The 14,678-nt window shown below is 54.2% G+C and overlaps 4 protein-coding genes across 4 annotated transcripts; 2 read left to right on the top strand and 2 right to left on the bottom strand.

Moving 5' to 3' along the window:
* Positions 1–192: 192 nt before the first annotated feature.
* NCS57_01030300 (uncharacterized protein) lies at positions 193–667 on the bottom strand (the record flags this gene model as incomplete). Its single annotated transcript, XM_053060051.1, has 3 exons — positions 585–667; positions 441–510; positions 193–378 (listed from the first exon to the last, which is right to left on the bottom strand). Exons 1-3 carry the CDS (start codon positions 590–592, stop codon positions 193–195), a joined length of 264 nt encoding a protein of 87 aa, XP_052910445.1. The 5' UTR covers positions 593–667.
* Positions 668–4,024: 3,357 nt separating this feature from the next.
* NCS57_01030200 (Rho-GAP domain-containing protein) lies at positions 4,025–7,337 on the top strand (the record flags this gene model as incomplete). The annotated part of the gene is made up of 3 exons (XM_053060050.1): positions 4,025–4,166; positions 4,424–4,579; positions 4,633–7,337. 3 exons carry the CDS (start codon positions 4,025–4,027, stop codon positions 7,335–7,337), a joined length of 3,003 nt encoding a protein of 1,000 aa, XP_052910444.1.
* A 445-nt stretch (positions 7,338–7,782) lies between these two features.
* On the bottom strand, positions 7,783–9,883 carry NCS57_01030100 (Mannosyltransferase; the record flags this gene model as incomplete). Its single annotated transcript, XM_053060049.1, has 3 exons — positions 7,783–9,183; positions 9,232–9,462; positions 9,668–9,883. The coding sequence occupies 3 exons, from the start codon at positions 9,881–9,883 to the stop codon at positions 7,783–7,785; spliced, it is 1,848 nt and encodes a 615-aa protein (XP_052910443.1).
* Positions 9,884–11,984: 2,101 nt separating this feature from the next.
* NCS57_01030000 (Ornithine aminotransferase) lies at positions 11,985–13,348 on the top strand (the record flags this gene model as incomplete). Its single annotated transcript, XM_053060048.1, has 2 exons — positions 11,985–12,455; positions 12,509–13,348. The coding sequence occupies 2 exons, from the start codon at positions 11,985–11,987 to the stop codon at positions 13,346–13,348; spliced, it is 1,311 nt and encodes a 436-aa protein (XP_052910442.1).
* Positions 13,349–14,678: the final 1,330 nt, after the last annotated feature.

Below are 14,678 nucleotides of genomic sequence, written 5' to 3'. Positions count from 1 at the left end.
CTCACCACTCTCTAGATGGCAGCGTCCTCCCTTTGGCATCATGGAAAAATCGCCTGCCAGATGTTTGACGCCATATAGCCAGCCGCAATCAGAGTTTTCCTGCATCTTTCCCCCAGTTGATCCATAGTCATACACACGTCAATTCTTTAAAAGTCCACCCTCACCCATGCTCGACCGTTGTGTTTTTTGCGTTTACTTGTTCATCTGGGCCGTGAGCTGGGCGTTGTGCTCCTGGAAGCGGTCGCTAATGCGCTGCTGGGAGGCCATCCACTTTTGGACGCAGCGGTTGATGCAGCCGCTCTCCCTGGACGAGATGGCCTTGGAGGTGAAGTCGTCGACGCAGGACATGAAACAGTGCTCAACGAGACCACCGAAAGCCTAGATTGGCGGACATGTCAGCTTCTTCTGGATCTAAGGTGTTGCAGAGATACTGAACATACGCCCATAAACTCCTTGACCTGTCGCTTTTGCATGCGCTGCTCAAGAGTGCGCTGCTCGGCGGCGGTTAACCTGTCGTGAGGGAAGCCCTGATCAGCATTGTTTTTCGACGGCCGAGACTGTGACTTTGAGGAATTGAGACGAACATATCCATTGTGGCGGTCGGAGGGGGGGATGCGTGGCTATGGTGGGTTCTGGGAGGGCGTCGTCGTTGTCGTTGTCGTCGTCGATGGAGATTGAAATTTTGAAGTCCGCCGCCATCCACGGGCCAGAGATAAGCTCGGGACTCGGGCGGTTTGGGGCCTTATCGGCGGGATCGCATTATCGTTTTACCCCAGATTCAGCCAACCACACACTCCGTCATACGTCAGGTACCTGGGTAGACAGGCACAGCTTCGTTCAAGACAATTGCGCTACGAATTTCTCGGGGATAATGTCTTGCGAATATTAGACCAAGTCAGGTACTGCATCGCTCTTGGGCTACATCATGCATGCGTTGAACTTTCTAGATGCAATGCTGTGCTCTGATGTGCATGTCTTGAAGTAAAGCTTCCTCCGTTAGTGGCCGGAGCCTCGTAAAACGCTATGTAACGGGGAAGAGGACCACATCCATGGCAATACTAAAGAGTTGATCATATGAGAGGAATGATATCAAGGCAGATATGAAATCAGAGAGATTGATGATTCTTTCCTACTGTGGAATGCTTTGTTTCATCCTGTCCTGATTATTCTTGCTCATACCGAAGATCTGGGCTCTTGTTTCTTCTGGTGCGCCACACATCGAATACCCATACTTGACTCATCAGAACCAGCGGCCCGGGACAGCATTGATAAGCATGACGGATTACTATTCTGGTGTTCTCGACTTGCAAAAAGGCAAAAAAAGATGAAACACTGATCGGCAGGGTTCCGGTCTGATGATGGCAGTTGCAGCTCGGTAGTGGACAAGAACTCGTGTTTGATGGGCGAGCTAGCGGGCAACGTCGTCGAAGCTGGCATTGGTAGATGGGATGGATGGCATGTTTGGAGGAGGGGGGATGACTGACGTGTGATACTGCATCCCGCAAACAGTCCGTGAGGAGGCCAATGTCCAATTTTGGAAACTTGGAGGGGAGGTCCCTTGGATGTGGGATCCATGATGAATGATAGTCTGTTAGTTGTACTCTAGAGAACCTGATAACCACGAGGAAGCATGGGTTATGTGAACTGGTGTAAGCTTACGGTTTATACCCATTTTCACATCTCTTATCCCCATATTCCATAACCTTTGAACTCTCGTTGCACAAAAGCAAGCCTCGAGGGGAAACCTTGGTCTGGCTGGGGGACCCTGGATCCTGGTCCACCCAGGATGAGGTGCTGATCGAGTCGAAATGAAATGGCGTCGATATGGGCTGCGACCAAGAGGAGGCCCTGCAGATGGGCTAAAATTAACAAAGCCCTCCAGGGCTTCTTCTTTCTGTTTTCCCTCACCGTAACATAAACCAGGTTTTTTTCGGCCACGCAGCAGATGGATGTGTTCGTATAGCTACAGAGCTGGGTTGCAGTAGTGGTTTCAGCTCGAGCAACCAGGGGGCAATGTCCTGATGAGGAGATGCTTTGTCAATCTCTTGCAAAATCTTGAAATCTCGCAAGCGATTCCCGTATCCAACAACGCAGCTCTCATCTCTCATCTCTCATCTCAGTGTACGATGTGCTTGTAGGTACCTCGCCTGCTGTGGGGGTCCCATCAGTCTGCCCTACGGCGGGAGTTCCAAGGTTGTATCCTGGCAATCTCCATGGTCCACGACCACTCGCATTCTGGTCCTGGGCGCTACTGTAGGTAGGAGCGGGATCCACTAATTGGGACCTTTGGGTTGTTGCATTGGATTTGGGTAGGGTGAACGTTTGCGGCCTCCCACGATGTGCATTGGGTCCAATGTCAATATCAACATTGGTATCATAGGATACTCCCGTAGATACACGGAGGCCATCGCCAACTCTGCCTGTCCGGTCCAGTACGGCAGCCCTTATACATAATGTGCATCCTCTACTCGTAATGTGACGAGAGTCTCGGGTTCATCAATTCTGCCCAGGCATGCGTGAGGCTGGATTCCTTGGCCGTGGGGTTAGAAAGCTCGCGGCGCTCAGTAAGTGTAAATGCACCTCAGCAGCGGAAACCCCGCCGCCCACTTCCCTTGACTGCCTGCCATGCACACAGTCAGAAAGCCTCATCTGGGCAGCAGCCCAGGGCACATCCAGCTAAACTAAACCTCCACTGGAAGGAGAGGTCAGCTTTGCCGGGGAGGGGGATGGAGGCTTCAAATGCCTGAGCTGCTGCATCCACTTTTGATTCTCACCTTTTTTCTTTTTTTTTTCGTCCTTCCCCCTCTTCTTGTTCAGCTGCTGCTGTTTGTCCCTTCGTTCCATCACATCGCTCATTCGCTTCCTCGACAGGTGGTACCCTCTGCTTCAGCGTAATCCGGCCCTGCCAACAGGTACCTCGTGTCTGACCCCCGCCCACACTTACATTTGCTTGCTTGTTGCTTGCTTGCTGGCCTGACATCCACCATCGCCCGACACCTGAGGCCCTGCTCGCTGACGGACGGTACCTACATCATTCATTGCCCTCCATCCTGTCGGGTCCAATCCATCTCTTCCCTCGTTGCCCAGCTCAGCTCAGCCCAGCCTCTTTGGCCTTGCAACCAACCTTTTCTACCTACGGAAACAAACTTGGCTGTGCAGAAGAGTTACTCTCGCTGTCAATAATTCCCGTCTCCATCCCTTGACTGCCCCCTCGGGTTCCTCCACTGCTTATTAGAGTCGCTCGCTCTGCTAAAGCCTTATCCCACCCCCCGGACTCTCTACCACCTAAAGGTCCAGGTACCTACAGACAGCTCAGGTACTCCTACGGCTGGACTGCTGCTACTGGAGCTCCCTGCCCCAAGTCCCCCCCCTCAATTCTTTAATCTTACTCCCTCTCTCACTCTCCATGCCGCGGGCTGCTCCTCTATCGCGCGACAACCATCGACTTGAACGATAATCAGCGCTCTCGTCAGCTTCAGCTGTTTTAGCCTCTATACACGCCCGTGTCGCCCTCTCCACCGCCCATCGTCCGGCTCTGCGCGCGTTTGTCACGGCTCCTCTCTTTCCGCAGCCCGTGCCTCACCCACCCCAAGCCAAAGGTGGTAGCCCAGCCCAGCCTTGACGCCCTAACGCCTTACCTACCGCTCTGACGCCCTTGACGCTGCCAATCATCGACCGATCCCTCAACTGGCGCCCACAGAGTCGTCCTCGACTCCCTCGTTTGAGCTCCAGCTCTGCTCTGCTCTGGGCTTCTGCCTTCTAGCTTCCTGACTTGCAGTCTCGCATCATTCCGTGCAATCGACATCGACCTCGACGTCCTCCCTGACGGCCCGACTCGACTCGGCCCCCCTCCAACGCCGTCGACGGGTCACCGCCAAGCGCTTATCCTCGTCGCTGTGCCCTCGACTGAGATCGAGGGGCCATCGTGACTCAGGCAACTGGGCCGGCCCAGCTGTAGCGTCGTCGCTCTTCTCCTCCTCTTCGCCGTCCTTCTCGTCCTCCTTCGCACGCGCAGCCGTTCGTCATGACGTCCGCCGCACCCAACCCGAACCAGGCCAACCAGCCGCAGCTTCAGATCAACAATGCCACATCGCCTCCGAACAGACGCGATCTCAAGTCATGGTGGAAGGGTTTCAAGCTGCCCTCAAAGCACCAGGATCCCCAGGGTATGCTTCCTCCTATCCCATCACCTTTGGCGCAACCTCGTCCAGCTCCCGGTCGTGTCGTTCCAATTCGATCTGCTGTCTTGCTTTCACTCCCCGCGACGTTGCGCCAAGTCTAGCTATACTAGACATCTTTGATGATGCTCTTCATGATTGATCCAGTCGCCTGCATCAAGCGATGTGATCTTCTGAATCCAGGAACCGCCGAACGCGCACACGCCCCTCACCTCATTCGCTTGGTGTCTAACAAGAGCTTTCAGAAACCCGATCACAAGGCATCTTTGGTGTGCCTCTACGGCAGAGCATAACATATGCCAACGTCGCTATCTCCCTCATCGACGAAAATGGGAAGAGTTACATTTACGGCTATGTTCCCATAGTCGTCGCAAAGTGCGGCGTCTTTCTCAAAGAAAAGGGTAGGTGGATATGGTGGGCTTACCTCAAAGGATCTTGCTGACACTATCGCCAGCCACTGGTATTGAGGGCATCTTTCGTCTGAGCGGCTCGGAAAAGAGAATAAAGGAGCTCAAAACAATCTTCGATTCTCCCGATAGATACGGCAAGGGTCTCGTCTGGGATGGTTACACAGTTCACGATGCCGCAAACGTCCTACGGCGATATCTCAACGACCTCCCCGAACCTGTTGTTCCGCTCGATCTCTACGAAAAGTTCCGCGACCCCCTCCGAGGCGCAACGAAACAGGCTGTTGGCGACCTGGAAGGTCCTCAGTTCGTTGAGAACTTCAACGAAAAGGCTGCTATCGAGAGGTACCAGCGACTCATCACCGAGCTGCCACCCTTGAACAGACAGCTGCTCCTCTACATCCTTGATCTTCTTGCTGTTTTTGCCGCGAAGGCGGATGAGAATCGCATGAACTCGCAGAATCTCGCAGCCATCTTTCAGCCTGGTATGCTGTCTCACCCAAATCATGCCATGGCCCCCGAGGAGTATCGACTTAACCAGTGTGTTATCATTTTCTTGATTGAGAATCAAGATCACTTCCTCATTGGCATGCAGGGTACTGCTGCTGATGAGAAGACCAAGAAAGAGGTGGAATCTGGCACTCCTAGTGCACCCCTCACCCCCAACCCGAACCGAAGCTCCAGCTTGGACCGATCTGCATCCAACGCAAGTGCCGGTGCAGCTAGTGTGCGACGAGATGGAAAACTCCGAAGGAATCGATCCGTATCGTCAAGGAACTCAAGGAACGACGGAACTTCGACTCCCAACAGTCCGGCCCTGACAGCGACCCCGACGACAGGTGGTCTGGCCAGAAGTAACACGGTTCCATCCAAGAAGTCGCCAGCACTGGCTGGCGGACGTTTCCAGAGACAAGATGGCTCTAGTCCTCGCTCCCCGGCTCACCTGGAACCCTTGACGCAGTTGAATGCTGGTGAGAGTGTTGACCAATCTCCCCAGTCAACGCGTTCGACCGATATCAGTGGTAGCGGCCATCTCACACCTACCCGAGCTCCGGTGACAGGCCGCAGCCAAGAGAGGCTACTCGAGGTGCCCCAAGAGGCTCCCACACCCACTAAAGAGCGAAATCTGCCCAGCATCTTCCGAGGATTGCCGTCAGATAGTAGTGGCAGGCAGCCTAACAAGCTGAAGAAGAAGCGGATACCTGGCAGCCTGAACCCAAGCGCTCATAGCTCCAATGCTTCGTTGTCGTATACCCATCAGACCGCAACCTCCCCTAACTTCGAGCTACCCAATCCCATGGAACACCCACAACAACACGAACAGGAGCAACATGTGTTGCCACAACAACCGCAATCGCAGCCACCAGCGCCGATTCAAGAAGAGAGGCATCGCGAACATCTCGAGCAGCAACAAGATCGACTCCATGGGCAACAACATCCTCAAGAGACTCAGCTCACTCCCCCAGCCTCTCTGGTGCAGCAGAAGAGCGATGTCTCCTCAGAACACACTCCAAGGGCATCTCAGGCATCTTCGAATCAAAGTCTTCATCCCGACAACACGTTGAAATCGAAGAAGTCGCCACCGACATCCCTGCACTCATCTTTCAATGAGGGGTCAGATCTGGACCAGGTTCTCGATGAGCAGTCCATCACCACCATTGAACAGGCTGAGAAGGAAAAGAAGAAGCGATGGCGATTGTCGAGAAGTAAGAATGCTGACAATGGCGCCTCAACACCCTCTGGGCTGACCTCGCCACGCATGGTTCTCGGGCTGAATGAGAACGCTGACGTGAGCAACCTGTCGATCTCAAGCTCGAGCCATCGACCCCGGAAAAGCGAGAGTTCCGACCGACCCGTCATGCCTGGTGATGCACACAGCAGTTTTGATTCAGGTCGGGACAACGACTCCAAGGGTCCTATAGGATGGATCAGGAACAAGTACCGCGAGGCAAAGGAGAGCGCCGACGCGAGGAGGAATAAGTCTCCTCCCGCTGATCGTACCAACTTGAGCGCGACAAGCTTCTCACCTCGTGGGAAGAGTTTGGACATCAAGCGAGACGGGCCCAAGGAGGGCGAGAAGCAGGCTTCTAGCCCCCCGGCACAGCATGCTTCCCTTGCGGCTGCAGCTGGAGCCCCAGCCGTTGCTTCAACTATTGCCGCAGCTGTTGGCCCGACGTTTGCTCCGGCTCCCAGTGCCGCCCCTGTTGCTCAACCAGCCACCATCACTCTGGTGAACCAAGTTCCTCAGCAGCAGCCCCGACCGTCGCAAATTCAGGCCCAACCTAAGCCTCCAGCCCCGCAGCAATACCAGGCTCAAGCTCAGCATCAGCCCAAGCCGCAGCCTCAGCCCGAGCCTCAGGTTCAACAACAGCCCCAGCCTCACCAGCAGCAGCCCGTCCCACCGCCTGCACCTCAGCACACGGTAACCCAGACCTCTGCTCCAGCTCCGGCACCAGCTCCGGCACCAGCTCCGGCACCAGCTCCGGCACCAGCTCCGGCCCTTGCCCCCGCCCCAACTTCGGCACCAGCTGCAGCCCCGGCTCCTCCGTCACCACAGCAGAAGGAACCCCAAGATGCGCCCCAGCCCCAGCCTGAGCAGCAACAGGAAAAGAAGCCGGAAGAGAAGCCACTTCAAGTGTCTGAGCAATCGCCTGCGCCACCCCCAGCACAGTCGGAGCAACCGCAGCCGCCGCAGTCACCGGAGGCACAGCCTCCACAACCACAGTCGGAGCCAACAAAACAGGAACAATAGTAGGGAGGCGACATTTCAATCTAGGCTGGAACAGGAGTCGAGGCGAGGCGGGGAGCTATGGGAGTGATACCACTTTATGAATTTGTCACGGAGGAGGAAGGAGTAGGAACTGGACGGGACGATGATGACGGAGGACGACATACGGGCGGCGGGTTCATCGACAGGGCCCGTGTCTGACCTTTCTGCCACCCTTATAGTCGATTACATGTGTGTAATGTAGCCCGGTGTGAGGTGAGTCTTATTTTCGTTTAAGCGGGTGGAGGAGTTACAATTTAAAGGAGTATGGGTCCTTATAAAAGAAAGCTTCGGATTATCCAACAATGATGATATCGTTAATGTGTTGGGCTCGGTGAAGAGTATGGCATAGCCAACGTGTGATCTTCTTGTGAAATACAACCAATATTAGTACAGAGGGAGCTATATGAGCATGCCTTGATATCTCCTTTTACTCCTTTTCAGGTGGCGCGTTGTCATATACTCCCGTGTCCCAAACAATCATCTTGCCAGCACGTCGCCAATCCTCATTGAAGAAGCCGTTGAAGCCTCCCCAAACACGACGAATCTTGGACAACCCGAGGGCCTGCGCCTCTGGTGTCTTGATGAATTCATCTAGCCATGGCTCGACACCCTCAAAGCCGACGATGTAGCGAGGCACAGAGAGGGGTTTGGCCGGGCTGAACAACTCCGTTGTGAGGAAAGGAATGGGGTTGTCATAAAAGCGGTCGGCCTCGTCGCGGTAGTTTTCTCGTTCAGGGGTATTCGGCTGAGTGTGTAAGGGGGGTTCGCATGTGAGGGCGTAGGCGCGTAGGCCAGGGTAGACAAGGTGTGAGCGCCAGGGCGTAGAGTGGCAAGGCATGAGGAAGAGGGCAAAGAGCTCCTCCTCATCATCTGGAGGCGAGGAGAAGCGTGTGGTTTGAGCGAACTTTACCGAGTCTGGATGAATGCGCTCGTACTCGTGACGGAGGTACGAGAGGACGTTGAGAGGAGCAGGCTGGTGTAGAAAGGAGAGGTATCCGGCGAGGAAGATGTTTACGCCCAGGGCGGCGAGGAGGTAGGACTTGTTGCGGATTTGAGGGCGAGGATGGGGGCTGTTGGTGGTGGGAGCGGGCTGTGAGGTGAAGAAGGAAGCGGCATATGGAGCGGCGAGAATGCTGAGCGCTGGGAGAAGTGGATAGATGAAGCGGACCTCCTTATGAGAGATGACTGAGAGAGCACCAATGGTGGTGAAGACGGTATACGCCAGGGTCTTGAGAGTGTTGAGCTGGCTCACTGAGACGGCGGGAGCACTTGGCTTGTAGAGAGCGAGGAGCGCAAATGGGAGACTGGTGGTGCAGATAAGGGGAAGTCCCTGAAGAAGGTAGTAGTGCCAGGGGTTCCGGCCATAGAAGACGGCGAGGGACTTGGAGAGGTTGAAGTAGAGGAAGTTGTAAGGGGGGAACGTCCAGAAGCCAAAGTAAAGGCGGTCCGAGGTGATGGAGACAGCGAGGACAAGAGAACCGCACAAGATAGCCTCGCGCAGCAAGACGAGCACGGTAGAGGGCGTCAGAGGTGAGGACCCTTGAAGAGAGATCCTAGTGAGAGCGACCAGCGCAATAGTAGCCCAGATGAGAAGGTTTGTCGGGCGGAGAATAACAGCAAAGGCGGCAAGGCAGAGAGATGCGCGGAGAGACCAAAGGTTACGGAGAACAGGGGCTGGTTTGGGGTTCTCCTTTGTGGTCTGCGCAGCGCCGAGGAGCTCCCAGGGCCAGTAGTACAGCGCCATTACAGTGAGTGTCATCTCGAAGGAGTTTGAAAAGGTACGCGTGGAGCAGTACCATTGCCAGGGATTAAAGAGCTGAAGGAAGAGCTAAGGGCGTGTCAGTAAGATGCTTTCAAGAAAGGGGAGGTAACTTGCAGCAAAGAAGGAGACATTGCTATTGTCGCCGTAGATGGACACGGCAAGTTGCCAGGTGTACCAGTCACCTAGGGCGGCGATGCCAGCTTGGAGAGTCCGAGGAGCTGCAACAAGGATGGCGGCTCGGAGGATACCCATGGGGAGGACATGGCTCGCGATGAAGTCGGCGGCGAGGTATGCGCCAGCAAAGAGGGCAGGATGGAGGGAGGATCGAAGTTGATGTTGCCATTCCTGTGAAAGGTTAGAAGACTTTTCCGATGGGGTTCATGTCAAAGATCAAGGTGTAGGGTGTGAAGGATAAGGGATTGACTCATGAGCGAGCATGAGTTGATGGTGTAAGTGACAGAGTGAGATACAGATCAACCAAAGTCATGATGAATCAAGTTCCGGATCATGAGATGAGAGTAGAGAGTCATGACACGAGAAACAAACATACCCATGTCAGCCAAGCACCACTCCGGGGACCAAAAGCCAGATCCCAAGCCGGCTCAAGAGACTGAAAGAACTCATCAGGCTGAAAAAAGGTGGCGATCCACCAAGCATTGATGAGACGGATGACGAATATATCACGCAGGAATACAGGACGGTTCCTCTGATTCCGAGCGCGGTCCAAAGATGACGGTGGTGGTGCTGCCGCTTGTATTGAAGGCATGATGGGCTGTTACTGTTGGTGCTGCTTCAATCGCTTGGTTGGAGACAGCTGGTCTGTTTCCATCTTGAGGATGTGACGTTGGTGCTGATTGGTTGGTTGTTGATCGTCATGTGTTGTCAGAGAGATGCGAGGTGGGTTTCACCAGCCACAGGTGTGCCACACCACAACTACCACCAGCGACCACACACAGGACATCGGTGCAGTATATGTTGGAAAACAAGGCGTGTTGGTATTGGTGTAACTTGGAGTCAGAATTAAGTGTAAGATTCAGTGCGAAATCGAAAAGATCGCTCGACAGTCTGACCACCAGTAAAGTATCTCTCACCATGTCCTACACTCCCAAGATCTGGGCAAGCGTCATCATGGCCAAAATCGGCTGATGATCAAGAGCATTCCCCAGTCTTCTAAAAGCATAGGCAATCTCTAATCGCGGCAAGAGAATTTAAAAAAAAAAATCATTCGAAAACATGTTGAGCTTCGGTCACCAATTCGGTACGTAATCGAGTTTTGTAGAAATGGCCGCCGGCGGCATCGTACGTAAAACCGTGAGGTGGTTTGAAGTTTGGTTGTGCCACAGTTCTGTGGGCCACTTGTGGATGGAGTTGGAGTTGATCAACTCTGCGCCTAGTCGATGAACTACTATGTTTTCTTAAGGAGAGTGTTTATTCTAGAAGATTTGGTGAATTTCCCCTTTGGGACCTCAACTTGAATGTATTCAAAAGTCTTGATACCTTTCATCTGGTAGACATTCGCGATTGAGACCGAGATAAGACTATGACAGTAGCGGTCAAGATACTCGGATACGACGACGGTGTGCGTCTGCCGTTCCACGGAGGCGGGGGTGCCGGCGGCATCGGCGGAGTTAAGAGGATTTCTGGCGGAACAGGCGGGAAAGGGCGGAACAAGTCACTCAGCTATTGGGCGCGTTCCTATCTGTGGAGCTGGGCGGCGGAAGGGCGGAAGGGTGGGCGGTGTTCCCATCTGATCTCAGATGAGGCTCGCCCAAGCTGGGGAATGGCCTGATTGGTCAGGGATACCGTTGCAGAGGGAAGAGGGAATGTTTGTTGGTTTGTTGGTTGTGAGTGAGCCATGACGACATGGGATGGTATCTGTGGCATTGTCTTTGCAGAGCATCTAGAGAATCTCTTGAGAGAATCTTTTTGTATAGGTAGTCACTATTCATCTGCCTCTACTCAATGTCAATGTCAATCTCCAACTGCCAGATCATGGCTCCTCGTAATATCCGTCCCTCGATTGGCCACCATTCAATTTAGCTTCTCCTCCAGGCTTGCATGACATGGCATGGCAGCACATTGCACCCTTGTCAAAGTGGCCCCCCCTCCCTCCTCCATCATCCCCCCCTCTCACCCCAGATTCTGCTGTCATCAGGCAGAGCCTCTTGTGCCGGATCGACGACCTGTCGAAAATCTACACCGCAGACCGAACGCGGTAGGTTTTGTTTGCCGCGAGACAAATATGTCAGGGCAAAAAGAGTAGACGCGTTGCGCTGTTGAAGCACGACGGAAACAGACGAGAACCCTCCACTTGGACTCTTATCCGAGTCAGACAGACCCTCCATCATGACATAGTTATCCATCTCTTTTCTTGATGCTTCCCATCTCCTCCTCCTCCGGCCGCCGGCGGCATCCCATCCCGCCTGGATTCCGCCGAGCTTGCCCTCCCCCCCTGTCAAACAATCAATTCCTTTGCAACCTCCATGGGCGAATGCGCCCGCACCCGACGCTTGTTGGCTCTTCCCACTTGCACTTAGGGGTATAGTGTATAGACTCACAATCGTCGGACTCGGGCTTCTGCAGTAATAATTACCTAACAGGAGGTTAGAATCTTGGATCTGCTGACCTTGGATTGTGTTTTTTTTCGTCGCCTCCGCCTCCGTTCCGCTCGCCGCTTCCGTCCTTAAAGAGCCTCGACATTCCCGCCTCGATTCAAGTGTTTTTCTTCCTCTTCATTCTTCTCTAGACTCAACAAGCAAGCGAACTGAACCTTGACCTTCATTCTTTCGCTCAACTATTGAACTTGCTCCCGTCTCTTTCAGCAGAGACCATCCACCACACATCGTATCAACTCCAACACCGCAATCATGTCTCAGACCAACGGCAACGTCTCTCGCTTCCACGCCTCTTCCACCGAGAAGGCTATTGCCATTGAGGAGGAGTACGCCGCCCACAACTACCACCCTCTCCCCGTCGTCTTCTCCCGCGCCGAGGGCATCAACGTCTGGGACCCCGAGGGCCGCCACTACTATGACTTCCTCTCCGCCTACAGTGCCGTCAACCAGGGTCACTGCCACCCCGAGCTCGTCAAGGCCCTCGCCGACCAGGCCAGCCGTCTGACCCTCAGCTCGCGCGCCTTCTACAACGATGTCTTCCCCAAGTGGGCCGAGAAGGTCCGCGACGTCTTTGGCTACGACATGGTCCTGCCCATGTGCACTGGTGCTGAGGCTGTCGAGACCGCCATCAAGATTGCCCGCAAGTGGGCTTACAAGGTCAAGGGCGTTCCCCAGGAGAAGGCCTGGATCTTTGGTGCTTCCGACAACTTCCACGGCCGAACCGTAAGTCAATTGCTCTTCTAGAAACCAAGACAGAGAACTAACAATGCGCCCAGATGACCGCCATCACTCTCTCCGTCGACCCCGAGTCCAAGGCCAACTACGGTCCCTATGTCCCCAACATTGGCGCTTTCAACCCCAGCACTGGCAAGCCCATCCGATACAACAACATTGCCGATCTCGAGGAGGTTCTTGAGGCTCACGGCAAGGAGACCGCTGCCTTCATCTGCGAGCCCATCCAGGGTGAGGCCGGTGTCGTCGTCCCCGATGAGGGTTACCTCGAGCAGGTCCAGGCTCTCTGCACCAAGCACAACGTCCTCTTCATCTGCGACGAGATCCAGACCGGTATCGGCCGAACTGGCCGCATGCTCTGCTCCCAGTGGGCCAACATCAAGCCCGACCTCGTCACCCTCGGCAAGGCCATCTCTGGTGGTCTCTACCCCGTGAGCTGCGTCCTCAGCAGCAAGGAGATCATGCTCGTCGTCGAGCCCGGCACCCACGGCTCCACCTACGGAGGAAACCCCCTGGGCTGCGCCGTGTCCATCCGCGCCCTCGAGATCATGGAGGAGGAGGACCTCACTGCCAAGGCTGAGAAGCTTGGTCAGATCTTCCGTGACGGCCTCAAGGCCCTCGACACCCCTATCCTCAAGGTTATCCGAGGAAAGGGTCTCCTGAACGCTGTTGTCATTGACGAGGAGGCTGCTAATGGCCGAACTGCCTGGGACCTCTGCCTGCTCCTCAAGAGCAAGGGTCTTCTTGCCAAGCCTACTCACGGCGACATCATCCGCTTCGCCCCCCCTCTGGTCATCACCGAGGAGGAGCTCCGCAAGGGTCTCGACATCATCGCCGAGGCTATCAAGGAGCTTCCCACCGTCGAGAAGGCCGCTGGTCACTAAACGAAGAAAATAAGAAAAAGAGACCAAAGATCAGACGCATCCGAGCGCGAGCTCATTGGAAAGAAAAAAGAACTTTGTGTTTTACATTTTGGGCAAAGGCATCCTGGCATATGATGCCAAGGGGGAAAAGCGAATGAGGACGAGAACATGAATTGCATGCATAGATACCAGATACCAGCATCAGCGATGCTCTGGGAAGGCGTTTTAACGGGAGTTCCATAGTCGGCCGATTGGCCTTGTACAGGTTGGATAGCCCGCGATGAAATAAAATGCAGTTATTCTCCTAAGTTGCTGGTGTCGTGACTTGACTGAAGGTTTTCCTGTAGTGAGAGATTCATTGAGATGAGATTCCGTGTTGATCTAAATGTTACTCTGCCATCTAGGACTCTTCATGACAAACTACATTACTAAAAAAGCTTTGAATGTACCTTGATAGGTAGTATAATGAGTAGCCAACTTGATGAATATGCACATTGTGAAACCATCATCAAGGTTGCATGTCTAGGTAGCACCAAGACACCTCTCTAAGCTCCAGGACTACTGCTACCCTTTGTCTCAGGATCATGCTCGCGTCAAGCCGACAATTGATGATTCACAACCCTACAATCAATTACACTTTCAAAGACGCCAAAAACATCATGTCTCACAGTGTCCCGAGATGGAAGGAGAATGGGCCCCGCAGCCGGGCGCCGGATCGGTGGGCCCTTGAAACACGGCGATACGGGCCCCCCGAATCCACGGCATCCGAGAGGTCCGGCCAGAGGCGCCCACCGATTCGACCACAGACACATGGGCGTGCATTCCTCGGGTCTCCGGCGCCTACGAATGGTGGGGCTAGCTTTTTTCCCTGTGACAAAAAAGATGCAGGGTTAGAAGTGTGTGAGGGTGAGCAGCCATAATTTCATGCACTGTATATCTCGGTTCCCGTTTGGTTGGGGACGAACGCGTGGCATGCGGCGTATGGGAAGGAAGGAGACATGTGCGTGTATCTGGAGAGGGGGGTTTGAGAGGTTGAGGGCCTCATATGATGGACAAGGTGACACTCCGATGTATCGCCTTGGGGTTACCTGAAGAATACTACATGGAAGACGGTCCTACAAACGGACGGGGGGATTTTGGCTACCTATGCATATCATTTACGACAGGAAGTGGGCAATGAGGCCATTGACGGGCAGGCAAATTGGCACCAGTATTGGGGATAGTTTTAGGTGTCGTGGTTGCTCTTACAATCGTATGTTACACCCAGGACCCTAACGAAGGAAGAGAACCGTCTTTGCACCATGGCGGGAATAAAGCGTAGGAGAGGCATTTATGATGGGGACGTGACTGA

This window comes from Fusarium keratoplasticum, chromosome 8 (assembly GCF_025433545.1).
Source record: "Fusarium keratoplasticum isolate Fu6.1 chromosome 8, whole genome shotgun sequence".
Taxonomy (NCBI): domain Eukaryota; kingdom Fungi; phylum Ascomycota; class Sordariomycetes; order Hypocreales; family Nectriaceae; genus Fusarium; species Fusarium keratoplasticum.
The sequence above is the reverse complement of the archived record's forward strand: the minus strand, read 5'-3'. Positions and strand labels throughout refer to the sequence as shown.